Here is a 21,310-nt window from a genome sequence, read left to right as displayed (position 1 = left end):
AAATAATCAGAGGGAAAAAAAGGTACAAGAATTTAAATGAATGATGAGTACATATGTGTTTGTAAACATATAAACAAATATTTGTAGTGAAACTCAATAATATAGCTAATTTATAATATTGTAAATAAAAACAAATTATTAAAAATATACAAAAATAGCACAGAAATAAAGAGAGCGTCATTTGGCATTCTTAGGTTTAAAAAAAAAAAAGAGATCTTGCTTATTTTTGTCCCTTTCAAGCACATTCATGTTAAATTTCTCTTTTAAGCATGTGCATGTTAAATTTTTTTGTTATAGGATCAGAAAAAAATGAATGTCTTCCAAATTAGTAAATGAGGAAAAATGAAAGGAGAGATTAAAAATCTATCTAAGCCCAGCCAGTGTGGCTCAGTTGGTTGAGCATCATCCCATGTACCAAGAGGACACTGGTTCGATTCCCAGTCAGTGCACATGCCACGGTTGTAGGCTAAATCCCAGTAGGGGTGTGCAAGAGGAAGCCAATCAATCTTTCTCTCATTGATGTTTCTATCTCTTTCCCTTCCTCTCTCTCTAGGAAATTTAAAAAAAAAACAACACACACACACACACACACACACACACACACACCAATTTTTAAAATCTATACAAAAGAGTTTAAGGACAAGGAAAAAGGAAAAGAAGGAAGAATACAGAAAGAGAAGAAGGAGCAGAAGGAAGCAGGAAAGGAGGGGGAAGAATAGGGAAAAAGTAAATTGAAAATGAAGTAAATATAAATTCCAATATATTCTTATAACCAACATAAAAGATAAAACTACAAAATAAAGACAAAAATTATCAGAAATGATTTTTTAAAATGCATTCATATGCTATCTAGAGAAAGCCCACTGCATGGGAGAATATATTTGCCAATGTTATCTCCGATAAGGGTTTCATCTCTAAAATTTACAGGGAACTCATACAACTTAACAAAAGGAAGAGAAACAATCCAATCAAAAAATGGGCAAAGGACCTAAATATAGACACTTTTTGAAAGAGGACATACAGAAGGCCCAGAGACATATGAAAACATGCTCAAAGTCACTAATCATCCAAGAGATGCAAATCAAAATTACAATGTGGTACCATTTCACACCTGTCAGAATGGCTATAATCAACAAATCAACAAACAAGTGCTGGCAAGGATGCGAAGAAAAAAGAACCCTCGTGCACTGCTGCTGGGAATGCAGACTGGTGCAGCCACTGTGGAAAACAATATGGCATATCCTCAAATAATGACAAATGGAACTTCCATTTGACCCAGTAATCCCACTTCTAGGAATATATCCCAAGAAAACAGAAACACCAACCAGAAAGGATATATGCACCCCTATGTTCATAGCAGCACAATTTACAATAGCTAAGATTTGGAAACAGCCTAAATGCCCATCAGCAGATGAGTGGATTAGAAAACCGTGGTACATCTACACAATGGAATACTACGCTGCTGTAAAAAAGAAAGAATTCTTACCATTTGCAACAACATGGACGGAAATGGAGAGCATTATGCTAAGGGAAATAAGCCAGTCAGAGCAAAATAAATACCACATGATCTCAGTCATTTGTGGAATATAAATAACATTATAAACCAATCAACAAAAATAGATAGAGGCAAAGAAGCATCGAACAGATTTTCAAACTATAGCGGGAAGGCAGGAAAGGGTTGGGGGAGGGCGGATAAGAGATCAACCAAAGGATTTATATGCATGCATATAAGCACAACCAATAGAAGCAAGACACTAGGGGGCACGGGGGTGTGAGGACAAGTGCGGGGGGGTAGGGGAGGGGGAGGTCAATGGGGGAAAAAAAGGAGACATATGTACTACTATTTGTAATACCTTAAAAAATAAAATAAAATAATAATAAAATAAAATAAAATAATAAATAAATTAAATAAATAAACAAAATAAAATAAAATAAAAAAGAAGAAAAATAATCACTTATGCTATTTACAATACAGAACCTACTTCCAAATCACTCAAAACACTTTATATTTAAAATATTATAAAGCCTCCAAGTCTTTACCTTACTGAAATCTCTGACCAATTTGTCAAACAGAAAGTGCATATGTGATGGCTCCCAGTTTACTCCAGGTCAAGAAGACAGAAAGAAGAAAGTGTGAGCCTCTCAAGGACAGTGGCTTTTTTTATTGGAATAAAGTAAATAAAATAAAAAATAAATAAAAATAAAGTATCCTATATAATAAAGAGGTAATATGAAAATTGACCCTCACACCCTCGCACAAGATGGCCGCCCACATGTGGTCAAAGATGGCCGCCATAAGATGGCCAGCAGGGGAGGGTAGTTGTGGGTGGTCAGGCCAGCAGAGGAGGGCAGTTGGGGGCAAATGGGCCTGCAGAGGAGGGAGGGAAGTTGGGAGGGACCAGGCCTGCAGGGAAGGGCAGTTAGGGGTGACAGGGCCTGCAAGAGAGGGCAGTTAGTGGTGACCCGGCCGGCAGCGAAGAACGTTATGGGTGACCAGGCCTGCAGGGGAGGGCAGTTAAAGGTGACCAGGCCTGCAGGGGAGGGCAGTTGTGGGGGACCAGGCCTGCAGGGGAGTGCAGTTGGGGACAACCAGGCCAGCAGGGAAGGGCAGTTGGGGGCGAACAGGCCAGCCGGGGAGGACAGTTGGGGGCAATCAGGCCAGCAGGGGAGCAATTAGGGGGTGATCAAGCAGGCAGGCAGGCAGGCAGGCAGGCAGGCGAGCGGTTGGGAGCCAGCAGTCCCAGATTGTGAGAGGGATGTCCCAGATTGGAGAGGGTGCAGGCTGGGCTGAGGGACGCCCCCCCTCCCCATGCACGAATTTCTTGCACCGGGCCTCTAGTAAGAATAAAGGTAAAAAAATTATTAATTGTGATACATTATGATTAGCTGCACATATCAACATACATAAGTCTATGAAAAATAATAGAGAGGAAAACTCAAGTCTCAGAAGAATGCAGGGAAGATGATGCTATTTACAGAGTTGAAGAGGATATGAAACCAATATATTCAGGATACATATATGGTGAAACTATAATAAAAAAAAAGTGATAAGTCCAAAATTCAAGGTACTAGTCACCACAGGATAATGGGAGAAGGCTATGTAGGATTAAGAAGAGATTCATGTGAGCTTCAAAGGTATAGGAAATATCCTATATCTTAGCCTCATTAATAGGCAAGTGGGTGTTTGTTTTACTGTTATGACAAACAGCCTTTTTATACACGGTGACCCAAAAAAAATGTGAACACACTTTAAAAGCTGATAGCTCAATTATGAAAATAAAATGTATTTTAATAAACACTGCCTTTATAATTATTCAAAGTGTGTGTGTACATTTTTTGGGACACCCTATATGTTTAACATTTTATAAAATAATTTTTAAATAGGTCAAAGTATTAGTAACTTCAAAATGCTTGGTCTTAATTTTTTTCTTCAATTCATGTTGATGCCAATGAGTACACTGACTGCATTGCTTGCCACAAATTTTTCTATCACACGTATGGCACATGGCACCTGGCACAAAACAAATAAACACCAAAGTTAAGCTCCTCCACCAGCTTTGTGTTCTCAAGCCCAGCAAAGGAGAAAAAGTAGATTTCAAACATGACACTGATTAAATGGAACACTGAGATTATAAGGCTGCTCACTGGCTTTGCAGTAAACAAATATATTTTAACTACAAATTTTTCTAAACTGACTTTCTGGAAGTTATTAGTTATTAATTTAATCAAACCTAGTTCCAAAATCTCCATTGAAATCTTTTAACAAAAGTTAAACTTCATAATGTACAAATACTTCTTGTAAACTTGAAAATATTAACCATAACTAAAGGAAAATAATGGCTAAAATCATAAAACATAAAGACCTGATAAGACTGGATTTTCTAAGAGAAAAATCTTATACTTGATAGCTGCATCAAATTGTGAAAATGAAGATGCATTCTATAATCACTTTGCTCTATGCATAGAAGGGTATGGACTAAAATGCTTGATATCCATCATAATGATGTTAGTGTCTACCTTTTTATGTTTCCACCTCAACGTGTTTGATAGCTTAAATGTAATTGCTGACTATGTCAAGATCCACTAAAAGCAATATTTGATAATTTGAAGAAGTTACTGTCTTCTCTAGTGTTGCAAAAATAAAGCAATTTTATCTTTTAGTGCACAAGTGTCACCAAGAATATTGAATAATCAATAAAACTTCAAGCAGAAGAACTTCATAATCTTCAAAGCAACTCTTCTTAAAACAAGGTAAATAATCTGGTATATAAAGAAATGGACTTTACATAATTCACTGTCCAGATAATAAAAAGTTGATGAATGGCTCTAGAAATATTGCCTATCATGGGGGGGGGGGGGCACCAGGATGGGGGGGAGGATGGTGCCTCCTACCTTTTCCTTGATTGTTTGATTTAAATAAATCCTGATGCAGCATTGGAGAGCCACCATTAATCAGTTCATTTGTTTCTTTTTCAACTTCTATCCACAGACATTAAAGAATTTCAACTCTAATTTTCTCAGTAATACCATAGGTTAAACAATGATCTCAAAGGCTTATAAAAATTAGAACTCCTTGTCTCTTGAAATTTACTCACATATTGTATATATAAAAGAGAAAATAAGAAAAACTGACTTTTCCCTAGCCTGTTTTTCTCAGTGGTTAGAGCTTCAGCCGGGGAACTAAAGGGTTCCAGGTTCGATCCTGGTCAAAGACATGTACCTTGGTTGCAGACTTGATCGGCACCCTGAATGTCATGTGCAGGAGGCAACCAATGGATGTGTTTCTCTCATATCAATGTTTCTGTCTCTCCCGCTCCCTTCCATTCTGTCTAAATATCAATGGAAAAAATATCCTCAGGTGAGGATTAACAAACAAACAAACAAATAAACAATAACTATCAACAGATACATAATAACTGACAGCAAAGTCCAAAGGTTTGATCGTAGGCATAATTTCAGTTATACATGTCCAGCTAAGTCATTCCTCTAATCAGAGCACTAGATAGAGAAATGTTTTCAAGTATCTTCTCAATTTTCTGTCACTATAAAGTGCTATGATTTCAGAAAAAAATTATCCAATAAGATTTTCTATTCCTTTCTATTAAAAAGACTACTTAGTAGGAAATATCCACATCACTTCTAGATTCCTAATAATACTAGTGGCCCGGTGCATGAAATTCAAGCACTGGGCAGGGGGAGCGGGGAGTCCCTCAGCCCGGGCTGCACCCTCTCACAGTCTGGAGCCCTCAGGAGATGTCCAACTGAAGGCTTAGGCCCACTCCCCATAGGGAGCGGGCCTAAGCCTTCAGTGAGACATCATTAGTGCTGCCACGATGGCGGGAGACGCCACTGCCACTGTGCTCACCAGCTGTGAGCCTGGCTTCTGGTGCACTGACCACCAGGAGGCAGCTCCTACATTGAGCGTCTGCCTCCTGGTGATCAGTGCACGTGATAGTGACTGGTTGTTCCGCCGTTTGGTCAATTTGCATATTAGCCTTTTATTCTATACGATATTCTAGAACTGGCCATTCTTAGGGAAATCCTATCTAATAAAGAGGGAATATGCTAACGGACACTCACCCCGTCGCAAAGATGGCGGCACCTATAGCCAATAAGGAGGGAATATGCTAATTGACTGTCCTGCCCTCAAAGATGGTGGTGCCCACAGCCAATAAGGAGGGAATATGCTAATTGACTGCCATGCCTTCAAAGATGGCGGCACCCACAGCCACAAGATGGCAGCTCCCAGTCCCCTCAGCCCCGCTGGGGCAGCAGGCATGCGGCAAGGCCGGGCCTGCCTGCCTCCAGAATCCCCCAGTCCCTTCAGCCCCCCAGCCTCCCAGGGCCAGCCCGAGGTGCAGGCAAGCCTCGGATGGCAGCTGCCCAGCCACCCAGGGCCGCCCGAGGCTCAGGTAATCAGGGCTGGCCGAGGCTTGTGCTGCCACCAGTGGCAGCAGCAGAGGTGTGATGGGGTGTCACCTTCCCCTGATCACCGGGTCGCCTCCTGCCCCTGAAGGCTCCCGGACTGTGAGAGGGGGCAGGCCGGGCTGAGGGACCCCCCCTCCAGTGCATGAATTTTCATGCACCGGGCCTCTAGTATTTCTATAAGTGTTTGATGCGGGGGAGGGGAGTTCAAATGAAAGAGACATGTAGCATTATTTCCCAGTGTTTTTAAGTAAAAATCACAAAAATAATTGTATCTATTGTAATGTGCATGAATTTACACATAAAACCTTTTCAGTTGTTCTTTTGCTATCATATTCACCTACTCAAAAGATAAAGATGAACAAGAAAAGGTGAAGTCTTCTTTTAATTATATTGAAAAGCCATAAATAACTCCAGTGCCCAGTGGCTGCCAGATAAACTGAGAAATGAGTATATCTCCCCAATCAACCCCAAAATACCCTCTTCCTAATTTATACTCCATAGGAACAGGGCCTGGATCAGCTTTGCTATTTTCTCAAGTTCCACACCTAATATAGTACTAGAAAAGTAGCAGGTGCTCAATAATTATTTGTTAAATGAATACATTTAACAGGTACAGAAAACATTAGAAGCTAGGGCTCTTCATGTATGACTATGTCTGCAAATAAATGCCTAATTCAACTTAGTTTCTATCATTAGGCAAGGTAAGACATAAGGCTAAAATCAAACCTCATTGTTTCAATCCACAAATCTTTACCGAGAACCTTTCATATGCTAAGCACGGTCTAATAAATAGAGGTAAATAAAATAGGTGAAGTCCCTGGTCTCTTGCCTGCTATTAGTTTACAGTCTAGAAAACAGATCAGAAGTGGCAAAATATGAAAAAATAAAGTTGAAATATAGTAAAGATACTTCACTGTTCACACTCCTTAGTTAAACCTCACTCACTTTCATGACTTAGCAATTAGGGCCCCTCTGTTTTAAATACTTATACTGTACTGAAATACTTGTAGTATGAAAAGTCAAGGACTTTTTCATACTGTAGCCTAACTACAGGAATGCCTTCAAATAGTAGAATATCACAGAGAATTCTTTTACGTATTAACAACCAATCATAGTTTGTCATTCTAGCCCTTGGAATATATATGTATATATACACACATACCCTCATCATGTACGCACATGCAGGTACATTTTTATGAAAAAATAAGAATTGACATACAATAAAGTCAAAACCAATCTACTGCTCAGATATTTTATTGCAACTTCTGCTTGAAAATGTTTAAGAATATGCTCAACTAAAAAGTCTAAGAATTGATTTAGAGACACCCCTATAGTAATATTGCCAGATACAGTTAAATTTGTATTTCAGAAAATCAATTGTTTTAGTATAAGCATATCTAACATTCAGATTTTACTGGGAAATATTTGCTAAATCTGACACTAACCTAACACGGCCATTTCCAAAAATGGAAAAAAAAAAAAAAATCCGTGGTACTTCTTGCTATATCAAACAAGAAGAGCCAATTCATATGCAATACCAAAATTCAGAATGAAACTCAATCACATTAGATTAGTAGTTTCTAATCATCACTGTTCTCTTTTTAAAAAATAGCCTCAGTTTTTAAAAATTCTAACCGGAAAAAAGTGAGTTTTTTAAAAGTTAATGGGCTATGTATTACTCAGTAATAAATACAAAAGTACAATTGAGACTAAATTTCTTCACACATAGAAATATTATGCATTCAATTTTTACCTTAGGTAGTTACTGCGCTATACTGGCTACTAATTACAGAAGTATTAAGTAAAAATGACAGATTTATAACAACTGATTAATTTAGTAACATGCCCGATGATGGTCAGATATAGAAATTAATTACCTCACAGGATTACTAGTCAAAGAAACTCGAAGTGACTCCAGGCACGTTACAAGTCTCTCATCTGCAGGCCCCATTTTCAATTCATGAATGAATTCCTGAGGTGAGATCTGCCGATTCCTCTTAAGACTTCCCTGTAAAATAAGTCAAAAAAATTTTAATTCATATTGTGTAAAGATTAGCCATTAAAATAACAATTTCATTAGCCCCACCTTTCATATTAATGGCTGTATACAACTATTCAGACAAATATTACTTTGCGCGGATGATTTCTTTACCTGCGCCCATAAATCCATAAATTCATAATCCATGGTAGCCATACAAGATAGTAACATAATATCAAAAGATTTGCAAATTAAAATAACTACTTTTCAAATAAAAAATATGAAAAACAATAAAGTACATATCATAGAAAATATTTTAAAATATAGTAATATATTTTAGGCACACTCAAATAACAAAATTAAGAATGACCCTATTAAAATGTATATCCCAAATAACACAAAAAGCCTGAGATTTTATCCTACATACAAGCTAAGTTAGCCTGCCTGCTCCTGTTTTCATGGATGCTGACAGAAAACACAAGAATCCCAAGGAAGAGTCAAAAAGTTTACTATGTATATATTCATTCCCAACCCACCCACTCCCACAGGAATGATGCAGAGTCCCTATAGGTGATGGATGCCTTCACATGCCATGGATTGCTTCACAGGGAAGAACACTGAGCTCTGGGGATTCATCATTTTTATAGCGAGCAGTAACAAGCCTGCTCATTATCCATAGACAAATATAACTTCACTTCTAAGGTTACCCACTGCAATGCAACCCTGAGAAATGGCCTGGGTAAAGAGCATTCAAGCCTTCAGTTCCTGGCATAACCAGAAAAAATATACAGTGATACTCAGGGCTCATGACTGCCTGCCTCTCCCAATGATAAATATCTCTCATAAAGGGTTTGTATTCAAAATATTTAACAAACCCCTATAAATCAATAGTAATAACACAAATAGTCCAATAACAAAAGAAGATATATGAATGGCCAATAATCACATGAAATGATGTTCACGATCATATATCAGGAGGAAAATGCAGACTAACACAAGTAAAATAACACTATACACTCCCTAGACTGGTGAGGGTGTGAAGCACCTGGAGCCTCCTACATGACTGGTGGAGATATAACACAGTATTGCCACTCGGCAAAAGAGTTTTAACAGATTCTTTTAAAACTAAATATACACTGACTATAGTACTCAGCATTGCACAACTAGGTGTTAAGTAGGAGCGATAAATAAATATATCCGTACAATGTTCAGAACAGTTTTATTCATAATAGTCAAAGACTGGAAACAACCCAAGTATTCATTAACAAGTTTGGTTATATCCATACAATGAAATACTACACAACAACATCAAAATTTGATAATGCAACAAAATAAATGAATCCAAAAAAAATATGTTGAGTTAAAGAAGTCAAACAAACAAAAAAATGCATAGTATGGTTCCACCATTTATATAAAAGACCAAAACCAACGTGTCAATTTTTTCTGTAGGACCATTTTACATTCTAAGTTCAAGACATAGAAGCAGAGATTTTAATTTTTGGTGTGTTCGATTGGAGGATGGGGTTAAAGGTGGACATTTTAAGTGGGCAGCAAGTAGATTTTTCCAATAAACACTAAGAAAAACAGACTAAACTCACTGGCTAAAAATATTTCTTTATTTCAGTTATATAAAGATTTTCTAGCTTGAACAATTTATTAGACAATAAATTGCCTAAAGGCCTCTGCATTGTCACCTGAGGTTCCTGCCTCTTACCAAGATCTCACTATCACAGCCCCATCCTTGCACAGGCCTACTCCTAGGTAGCAGTTAGATCTGAGTTGAGACTAACTTCTCAGGACAGGCCGTTTATGAGCCACATTAACTGAGCCCCCCCACCCCCAATTGATTCCTTTTTTCAAAAGGCTCACCACTCTGTATTAAAATAACTTTTACATTTATTATTTAAAGGATATGTTGAATGCCTACCATGTGTCAGACCTTGTTTACATGATGTAGATACAGGGGTTAAAAAAAAGTCAAAGATGACTTCTAGGTTTTTAGTCTAAGCCAAAATATGGTGGCAACTACTTGAATGGGAAGATGAAAGGAGAGTGATAGGGAATGTAGCTATTTAAGTTACGAGTTTGAGCCCTGGCTAGTATGGTAAGTGGTTAGAGCGTCAGCCCACACACCGAAGGGTCATGGGTTCAATTCCGGGTCAAGGGCACGTACCTGGGTTGCGGGTTCACTCCCAACCCCAGGGCACTAGTGAGAGGCAACCAGTCCATGTGTCTCTCTCACATCAATGTTTCTCTCTTCTCTTCCTCTTCCTCTTCCTCCTCCTTCTTCTCCTCCTCCTCCTTCCTCCCTTCCTTCTACTCTCTCTGAGAAAAGCAATGGGAAAAAAATCCTCATAAGAGGATTAAAATTAATTAACTAATTAATTAAAGTTATCAGTTTGAGCTAATGACATTTTTTGTAAGAAAATAACATTTGAGCAGAGACCCGAGTAAGGAGAAGGGGACATGGGAAATCTGGGAGATGGATATTCCAAGTAAACACAAAGCCCTAAGGCAGGAATGGTATATTCAAAGGAGAGCAAGAAGACACATTTGAATACCGGTGAGCATAACAGAATTATAGATGACAAAGACAGATAAAACAGGAGACGGGATGGAAAAATCACAGTCTGAGTGCAAAGTGTTTTTGTATGACTCTTGAGCTAAGCACACTTTTTACATTTTAAGAAGCTTGTAAGGACACAACAGGAAGCACAGGAGAAAAGGGAGGGGGAAGACAAAGGCAACTGAGGCTCTATGGATATACAAAGCCTAAAATGTTTATGATCTTGACCATTTAAGAAAAAGTTTGTAAGCCACTGATATGGTCTTACAAACCACAGTGAGTACTTTAGGCTTTATTCTGAGTGAGTGAAAAATTATTGGAGGGTACTGAGCAGAGAAAAGATCTAATAAGCTTTTTTTTTTTTTTAAATTATTCTAAGTCCTGTGTGGCAACAGACATAAATGGCAAAACATGAAACAAGGAGGCCAATAAGAAGGCTAGCATATTGTTTGGTCACGAGTTGACAGTAGCCGGGTAAAAGATGCCAGTGATGGAAGATAGGAGTTACTCAAGATGAAGTTCGATCAGACATTTGCTGATAGTTTGGATGTGAGGTGTGAAAGAAAAAGAATTTAAAAATGATGCCAAAGCTTTTGGCCTCAACAAATAAATGAATGGTGTCACCATCTACTAATCACTGTGACCTTGTCAATATCAGTTTGACTGGCCGCTGGACTGGAGATAAGCCTGATCAGAACTTTAAGGAAAGAAAGAAAAAAAATGTACCACTCTGAAGAAATTTTCTGTAAAAAAGGAGCAAAAACTGGGGCAATAACTGTGGAGTGACTGGGGGAGGGGACTATACCATGTTTGTACACTGATGGGAATGAATGACCAAGCAAAAGGGAAGAAATTGGTGATGTAGAAGGTAGTTATGGATGCAGAAAAGCAAACAAGTAAACAGACAAAAAAAAACACTGAGTAGATGACAGAGAAAATGACCTACTATATAAGAGAAACGATTGATCTTGCACAGTTGCAGGAAAAACGTATCATAGGAAGAGCAACAACAGAATCAAAGGGAACAGATTCAGGTCGAGTGTTAGATCTGGTGATTAGGAAATGAGGTATGGCAGGTCTACTTCCTCAATTGTTCAGTGATAGAAGCAGTAATAAAATCAGCTAACAGTAAAAATGCAGAACTGGAGGTATGAGAAGATATGAAATCCTTTTCAGAAAATAACAAGGTCTGATATCTGTTAAGGTATGTATTAAGAGGATGTTGGTCAGCTGTGGTCATTTGGGAACCACCAGTCAGTGTGGCTACATGCTTCCTTCTAAATGCAGGCTGTGCTGAGGTGCAAATGGAAAGGAGATGGGAAGTTTAACCAAGGGCAGAGTTTATGTAAGGAGACAAGTAAACTCAAGGTTTATACAAGAGAACAAAGGACTGTGTGCCTAAGGTCCATAAGGAGAGAAGTAAAGGCATGGTGAGGGTGAAGAAACACTAAATATATATATAAAAAAAAAAATAGTAGAGTCATGTGTTTCTGAAGAATTAAACTCCCCGGTCACTGGTGGGAATGAGGTGGAGGTTCCTGGGGCGCAGCTGAAAGAAGCATTTTCAGAAGCTCCTATGGGGAGATGATATGTGAAAGATTTTATTGGTGTAAAGTTACATTCCTCAGGCTCCAATGTCCCATTTCCTCCAAGCCAGTCCTGAAATGGGGGCAGCTGGGAGTTCAGCAGAGCCAGAAACAAGGCCAGTGTCCAGAGCTTCCGTCTCATGTTGTAGCTGGGTGCAGTTCAGCATTCAGGCCAGCTTACAGTCTATTCGTCCGTGTGTGGAGTCCAACAGGCCGTGCACCATGTGGCACAGGGGAGCGTGCCCCTGCAACAGAAGTCACAGGTGCACAGTGCCCTGGAGCCAAGAGACAGCAATCTTCCTTTGTTTGGAAGTTTATATATTCAGGTTTATATTTTAGAGTTTGCAGTGGCCATGCCCAATTACCTGTTTCCAGCTGTGATTGCCAGGCAAGCATTTTCCCATGTCACTCAGACCTTACTGGACATGCGTCTAAACTGCCTTATTCTGTCCCTTCCCCTATCAATCATGGGAGAATAGACCTGGGAATGTTAAATGCAGCTTTTTCGCACAGCTGTGTAAATGGCATACCTATATTATTTGTAACAACCAGGTTATTACACCAGCATCAAATGAATTAGCAGTTCTAAAAGGTTTATAGAATTCTTAAAGTGGGAATATTAAGTAAGTAGGAAAGGACTTTTGTATTTTACTTTCCAAGATAAGGGGTGGTTGAGATTGGGTGGAAAAACAAAAATCACAAAGTGAAGGAAATAAGCTTACGGCAGTGGTAGTGGCAGGAAGAAAAGCATTGAGCTGGGGAGCCACATCTCCTAGGAGTAAGAAGCCTATCAGCAGACGCCAGCACCTCTGTATGTGAGGCCTTCCTTTCCAGTAGAATGCACCTACTAGGGCATGTCTGCCTCTGCCTAACTCAGTGGTCAGCAAACTCATTAGTCAACAGAGCCAAATATCAATAGTACAACGACTGAAATTTCTTTTGAGAGCCAAATTTTTTAAACTTAAACTTCTTCTAACGCCGCTTCTTCAAAATAGACTCGCCCAGGCCGTGGTATTTTGTGGAAGAGCCACACTCAAGGGGCCAAAGAACCGCATGTGGCTCGCGAGCCGCAGTTTGCCAACCACGGGCCTAACTCATCACTGTAAAATGCCTGGCATTCAATGAATGAATGAGGTTATAATAAAATGAAAAGTATTCAAAGACTGAGTATTAAAACAAGAAACAAAGTTTAAAAAACAATTCGGAAAAAAACAAATGCTTAATCAGAAGAAAATATTTCAAATTAAAAACATAGAAAACAGACCAAATAATTGGGAAATTTGTTCTCAGCACAATCCCCCCGCCCTCCACCACCACCTTTTATTATATTACTATCAAAATACAGGTATAAAAAACAGGAAATTGAGGAAGAAAATATTATGTTACATGAAATATTCCTTTTAAGCACAGCTCTTATGTTTCTTTCATTTTACATAACTTCAAAGGAAGTGGGAAGTAGGAGGAGAGAAGGGAAGGAAGCTCATATCTACAAGTCCATTAGCCATGAACATGAAAATGTTTAGAAAGGTTTATCACCTGTGACATCAAACACATTGATAAGGATGTCCGCCTGACATCATGAAAATTAGCAGGGTATTTATCCAACATAATTTTTAAATCTTTTTTAATCCCTTAGTAAACTTTATTCTAAAACATTGAATGCAGAACAGAAAGTACATACATTATTCTTGTCAGAATCTTCATTAAATATATTCTAAGGTATAAAACATAACACTCACTTTATTATTTATTTCCCTTACATTTCTATTTCTCTAAAACCAAACATTACTTCAGAGAAGGTAATAGTTACCATTTCCTTTGACCCTTCTTGGAACAAATTCTTCGGTCCCTGCCTCAATGCCTTGGATGTCATCTCAGTTCAGGTGTAAGAATTATTTGGTGTATGTATCTTCACTGTTGTATCTTATTTATTTGTTTGCAGAGTAATACTAAATACCATTGTATGACAAATTAATAATATACCATACCTCAAGTTACCAGTGGAAAATACTGAAGAACTGACTTTTTTTTTAATAATTAAATTTCTATACAACTATGGAGAATCCACAATTAAATGATAACATGATTTTTAAAATAATGTAAGTAGAAAGCTAAATCTAAAAAGTCTGCATTCTCTGCAGACACTGACACAGCATAATGTCAATGTGGGTCAAGACAGGGATCTTTCAGTCCCTAATCAAGCATCAAACACATGGCAGCTGCTTTAGGCAAAAGTACAGAAATTTCTGCTTTTGACACAGCACAGAAATCAGAAATTATATTCTTAAGCATTAATCAAATCACTATAAAGTATTATTCCATTCATTAAATCAAATCTTGTTTCTCCTGAAAAGCCTATACCACAATTTACCATCAACATCCTCAACTGCATACTTCAAACAATTAAAAAAAATAAAAATAAATTTTAAAAAAAATAACATCCTCAACTGCAGGCAAAAGTGTACTCTTTTAATCACACATTAAAACTGCTGATTTTCCATCAATATATCAATATGACAATTAAATAATTAAAGGAAAAAGTGCTGATTTTCTTTATGAATTTAACATAAAGACCCAAACTATATAGGTTCTAGAGATATAAAGTTTTAATTATTGAGGGATTGGAAGAACAGGTTGAAACTACAAGTAATTTTTGTATGAAGTTAATTATTAGACTCAAGATCCTTCTCCATAACATTCACTTTGTAATTTTTAGCTCATCAACTGCAGAAAACAAAGATTCCATCAACATAAAGCCAAAATAGTCAAGAAGTCTAAGTTCTCAGAGTTATGAGAGAGTGTGTGTGTACTCCTCCATGGGTGTATGTGTCTCTCTCTATGTCTATAGGTTTTAATTTACGTCAGTAACCATAAATGAATTGTCTTAGTTTCTTTATAGTATTATAATTCCTAAATTCTTGGTACCTATTATTTAGGTGATGAGACTTGTTAAGATGAATAAGATGATACAAAATGTAGAGACTATTTAAAGATATAGTTTGCATTGATAATGACAATATTTTAAGAAAACAGCAGAGTCAGCACTGTACAAAAAGAGTAAGCACAGTTGCTGCCAACGGAGTAATTATAATCTAAATTACTATCATGTATATTGCTATTAAAATGCATTGCAACAATTTCCTTACATTTTTCAAATGATTTCTAGCATCTCTAGTGTCACTGATCAACAGAAATACTAAGCTGTCATTGCAATATGAATTATTTCTTTTCAGAACATTTACAACTCTAACAGATCTCCATTGCTAATAAAATTTGTTATTCAGAGATGATATTATGCAAACTTATACTAGGAGCTATGAGTGATGTGAAGTGCTGTAGAAACAAAGTTTATCAAAGAGTTCCCTTAAAGAGTTACTCATTTTTTTTCATACACATTTAATGAGCACCATTATGTAGCAAGAACTCTGGCTATAATTTTGGAGGCTGCTTTTAAAGTACATTAAAAGTAACATACGTTAAAGTTTAGAATTACCAAGTACATTATTACAAAGAAATATGATATAAAAATATGCTGTTCTTCTTTCAGTTCCTAAAATATATCTAAAGGAATAAAAAACGACTGACGGAACACTAGTTTAGACACTTAGAAATTAACTTAAAATAACAAAAGAAATTTCTACATTTAGGCTTTTTCACGACATTCACAACATACTACCAAACTCACATTAACTTCCCTTCTGGTCACAGGAAAGCTTTCTTGCTTTGGCTCCCTGCCTTCAATAAGACACTTGAATATTTACACTATTTTATGTATTTAAGAAGGGTTACTTCAACTGCTGAATGCAATATCCTGGTATTATAAAACTTCTACCTGCTTATCATAACAAGAACTGAGGTGTTATTTTAGCTTTAAGTCTTAAAAGTGAGATACCATAATAGTTAACAGTCAACTGCTTCTACCCAAAGCCAGAGACTAGCAGCTGAATAAACAATGGTGAGCCACACGCATGAGCACATTGCATCAACTGTAGCATGCAGTTGTAAGAATGAGGTATCTCTGAACTAATATAGCATGGTTTTTAGAATATATTTTGAAGTGAAAACATCACAAAAAAATACATATAGCATATTACTTTGCGTTTATGAAAGAAAAATGAGAAAATACAATTTTTTTATTTGTACAAAATGATGGAGAAAGAAATATGATGATACAAAATGTGAAACTAATGAGACTGCATACCTTTCAAGGGGTGGATGGGAGCATGGTGAAGACGAGAGAGTAGAACAAGAAATTAGGGTAAGTGACAATTCTCTGAATATACCCTTTGTGAAGTTTTTGGTGGTGTTTTTGTTTGTACATTTCTTTTTTATAGGGAGAGAAAGGGAGGGAGGGAGGGAGGGAGGGAGGGAGGGAGGTTGATCCGTTGCATCAGGTACATGCCCTGACTAGGATTGAACTCACGACTCTTCAGTGCATGGGACAACACTCTAACCACTGAAATACATGGGCCAGGGCTTTTTGTGCAGTTTTGACTTTTGGAACTAGATATTTCATATAATCAAAGAGAAAAATACAAAATCAAGAAGGATGGGGAAAAAATCCTAAAATGAAATAAATCCAAGTCAAATAAACCTAACTGTATTTTAAATGTGTAACAATGTCAGAAATAAACCAGAATATGAAAATTAAAGATATCAGAAAAAACTTGAGGTTTGGGGAGAAAAAGAGGGGGGTGGCTATTCTGAGAGATAGAAGATATGGATAGATAGCTAAAGACAGAAAAAAGCCCTGGTCAGGTGACTCAATTGATTAGAGCATCCTCCCCATACACCAAGGTTGCAGATTCAATCCCCAGTCAGGGCACATATAAGAATCAACCAATTAATGCATAAATAAGTGTTACAACAAACTGATATTTGTTTCTTTTTCTTTATCTCTCCCTGAAAAAAAAAAAAAATTAAAAGAAAAATAAATACATACTTTTTAAAAAATAAAATGTGCTTCTTAACATCCAATGGAATATCTCTAAAAAAAAAACTGAAATAAAAAATAAAGACAAAAACACTAGATATAAGATGGGTGAGTATATATACATATGTATTTTCTATATATTAATATACACCTTTTATATATGCACATGTATGTCCACATACATACAATATTCAAATGCAATACATGTTTGTATGTACCATATATACACACACATATCTATACTAATAAAAGGCCTGTGGCCGTGACGCCGTAACGACCAAAGACTGGTCACCAGGAGGCTGTATGTGTGGCGAGGCACACGCGGGTGAGCAGGGACCTGACTCTGGGTCCCGTGTCCCGCCTGGTGCTGCGGGAGTCAGTCTGGGTCCCAACAGCGCAGCAGGTCTGGAGAGAGGGAGAGTGAGGGGGGAGGGAGAGGGAGAGGGAGAGGGAGAGGGAGAGGGAGAGGGAGAGAGAGAGAGAGAGAGAGAGAGAGAGAGAGAGAGAGAGAGAGAGAGAGAGAGAGAGAGAGAGAGAACACACATATATCCTAAATTCCCATAATCTAGCAACCAGATATTGGTTTCTAAAAAGCAATCCCCACTCAAAGGGACTTTCCTTGGAGAAAGGGCTGATTCCATGGCTGGGGTTAGGGCAGCACACGATGATCCTGGGAAATCCTATACAACATAGTAAGGACGTGCTCAAAGCATAATAGGATATGCAATATGCCCAAAAACAAAGGAACCAGTTTGAGGGGTTTCTATTGGCCAAACCTACCAGGGTTTAGGAGGGTGGGATGGAGTGACTGATTAAAGGACACAGCTTTTCCTTTAGTGGTAATGAAAATGTTCTGGAACTAGATGTTTGGAAGATAAATGCCAATGAATTGTACACTCCAAAATGGTTAATATGATGGATTTTATATTATGTAAATTTTACCATAATAAAATGTTTTAAAACCCATTTATAAGACAGAAAATAATTAATTTGTAGTGCTAGAAGTCAGGACAGGAGTTATATTGGGGAAAAGAAACTGTCGTGATGGGGACATTCAAGCTTGCTGGCATGGCCCTATTCTCCAGCTGGGTACCGGTTAAATGGATGTGTTCATTCCGTAATAGCTTATTTAATGCTATATTAAAGATTTTTCAACTTTATAAATTTAAGTTAAAATACTTAAAAACTGTCAAATGTACTAATGTTTTATGCTTTATACTATTTCTGAGGTTAGATAAGTACATTCAAGTTGAATTCCTTTTAAATCTTTAAGTTAGGTTTTAAAACATGCCATTTAAAATATTTTATACAGGATAACATTATATATTTCCTTGCTAAAAAAAAATGAAATCAAAAGGGGAAAATTATACTGTGTCAAATAATGCCATTTGTTTTATTTAGCATCTTCAGTATAACTTTTAAAATGTTAGTTCCAGCCCTGGCCAGTTTGCTCAGTGATTTAGAGCGACAGCCTGCAGACCTAAGGGTCACGGGTTTAATTCCCAGTCAAGGGCATGCCCCTGGGTTACAGGTTTCCCCGACCCCAGTTGGGGCACATGCAGAAAGCAACCAACTGATGTCTCTCTCACATTGATGTTCTCTCCCTCCCTCCTTCCCTCCCTTCCATCCTCTCTAAAAAGCAATAGAGTATTGATAGGAGATATAGAGAAATAAAATTGATCATAAACTGATAATTTGTTGAAGCTTAGAGATGGATACATGGGAGGTCAATATATTATTTGTCTATTTCTTTATTTGATGAACATTTTTCTTAAAATGTTTTTTTTAAGTCTAAGTTTCCTACACCCCTATCTATGCCTGCTAGATTTTGCTTTCCCAAAGTTAGTTTTTGTGTGTTTTTTTTAATATAAGCATAATTTCATGGACACAGACAATAGTGTGGTGAAGGCCTGGCTGAGGCAGGTGCAGGGTGGAGGGGGAGTTAAAGGGAATAAAACAAAGGAGAGATATTAAAAAAATAAAAAGCAATGGGGAAAAAATATGCTTAGGTAAAGATTTAAAATGTTTAGTTCCATTTAAACAACAAATTACACTTTAAAACTAAAATAAAATTTAAAAAAAAAACAGCCCAAAGAGTTTGTGTGTGGGGGGTGGGGGGCTGATTAACTAAACATGTATCTTCTAATTTGTCAGCTTCTCTTTGATGATTCAATGAAAAATTAAGATTTATTTGGCAGATCTGAACAGGCGGGAAAAAATGTGCTGATGCTTTTAGTCACTGGTTCACTATCTTCTTTATTGTGTTATGTTTATGTAAAAAGAAAAACCACAATAAAATTTCATTGGACATTCAACAAAAATGGAGAAAAGAGGAGAAAAAAAAAAGTGGGCTGGGGTTTGAGGGGTGGAGGTCGGTAAGAAAACACCAGATGTTCCATTCTTTAAAACTAGGCAATTTGTTCTTCAACCCCTCCAGGTAATTGCAAAATTATTTGCCTCCACAATTCTAAGTAGTACTTTCAAGTGTCACTGTTGCATTTACAGTGTAAGCCTATCTGCACTTTCCGCTTCTTTCTTTTACTTGATTTATGGAAGAAAACTACTTAAGGTGCATCTTTGTATACACATGTTAGGCTACAAATCTAATCTGTTTATGTTAATAAAAAGTTCAAAAATATAAAACAGTAAAAAAATATATATACTTCAGATTATTCTTCATATAAATAACGTTAACAGCTAAATATGGGTCAAAAAATAAATAGACTGGAAACTAAGGAGAAAATAAACAAATGGGACTACATCAAAATAAAAAGCTTCTGTACAGCAAAAGAAACCATCAACAAAACAAAACAGCAAGAAAGCCACTGAATGGGAGAACATATTTACCAATGTTATATCCAACAAGGGGTTAATCTCCAAAATGTATAGGGAACTCACACAACTTAACAAATGGAAGACAAACAAACCAATCAAAAAAATGGGCAAAGGACCTAAATAGACACTTTTCGAAAAAGGACAAACAGAAGGCCAAGAGACATATGAAAACATGCTCAAAGTCACTAATCATCAGAGAGATGCAAATCAAAACGACAATGAGGTACCATCTCACACCTGTCAGAATGGCTACCATCAACAAATGACAAGTGCTAGAGAGATGTGGAGAAAAAGGAACCCTCATGCACTGCTGGTGGGAGTGCAGGCTGGTGCAGCCACTGTGGAAAACAGTATGGCATTTTCTTAAAAAATGACAAATGGAACTCCCATTTGACCCAGTAATCCCACTTCTAGGAGTATATCCCAAGAAACCAGAAACACCAATCAGAAAGGACATTTGCACCCCTATGTTCACAACAGCACAGTTTACGATAGCTAAGATTTGGAAACAGCCTAGGTGCCCATCAGCAGATGAGTGGATTAAAAAACAGTGGTACATCTATACAATGGAATACCATGCCACTGTAAAAAAGAAAAGAACTCTTACCATTCACATCAGCATGGATGGACCTGGAGAGCATTATGCTAAGCGAAAGAAGCCAGTCAGAGAAAGATAAATATCACATGATCTCACTCATTTGTGGGATATAATGATCAACATAAACTGATGAACAAAATAGATCCAGAGACACAGAAGCATCAAACAGACCGTCAAACCTCAGAGGGAAGGCTGGGGGGGGGGGGGGGGGGGGAGGGTGTTGTAAGAGATCAACCAAAGGACTTGTCTGCATACATATAAGCAAAACCAATGGACACAGATAGTCAGGGGATGATGGCATGTGCTGAAGAGGTCAATGGCGGGGAAAGGAGACAAATGTAATACGTTACACAATAAAGAATTTAAATTCTGAAAAACGAATATTAAGTATATCTGGGGAAAAAATAAAAAGGCAACCAGTCAATGTTTCTTCAAATCATGTTTCTCTCTCTCTCTCTAAAAAAAAAATAAAATAAAATCAACAAACATATTCTCAGATGAGGATTTAAACAAACTCACATACACACACACACACACACACACACACACACACACACACACGGGAGAAAATTCTGCCCAGGAGGTACTCACCATCAGGTGGGAAAGACCATCTAAACAGTTACAAGATGGAGGATCCTAGATATAAATTCATTCTTAGTGAGCAGATTGAGGATGTCCCATCTGTCGCCAAGGTAATCAGGGAAAGCTTCCTTGATTCAAGAAGCAGGTCTTACAGGATGGGGAGTGGGAAATAAATAACAGAGAGAGGTGAAAGAGCTAGTATATTTTAGGAACTAAGTAAGTGACTACATTACAGGTGGTGTAGTGAGTGTGGAGAAAACACAAAACACACAGAAACAGAACGTGGAAGGCTCCTGCTTCATAC

The 21,310-nt window shown here is 37.5% G+C and overlaps 1 protein-coding gene across 4 annotated transcripts in view; it reads right to left on the bottom strand.

Annotated features, from left to right (window-relative positions):
• DIAPH3 (diaphanous related formin 3) overlaps nt 1-21,310 on the bottom strand; it is a gene marked incomplete at its 5' end in the record, with an annotated part of 566,313 nt that overhangs the window by 423,533 nt on the left and 121,470 nt on the right. For all 4 annotated transcript variants that reach the window (XM_080660806.1, XM_080660807.1, XM_080660808.1 and 1 more), the window contains one exon: nt 7,806-7,936. In XM_080660806.1, coding sequence (XP_080516932.1) covers nt 7,806-7,936 — 131 coding nt within the window. The remainder of the gene's footprint in view (nt 1-7,805; nt 7,937-21,310) is intronic.

The sequence above is a fragment of the Plecotus auritus genome (assembly GCF_963455305.1).
Source record: "Plecotus auritus genome assembly, chromosome: 3".
Classification (NCBI taxonomy): Eukaryota; Metazoa; Chordata; class Mammalia; order Chiroptera; family Vespertilionidae; genus Plecotus; species Plecotus auritus.
This window is presented reverse-complemented; position numbering and strand designations above follow the sequence as displayed.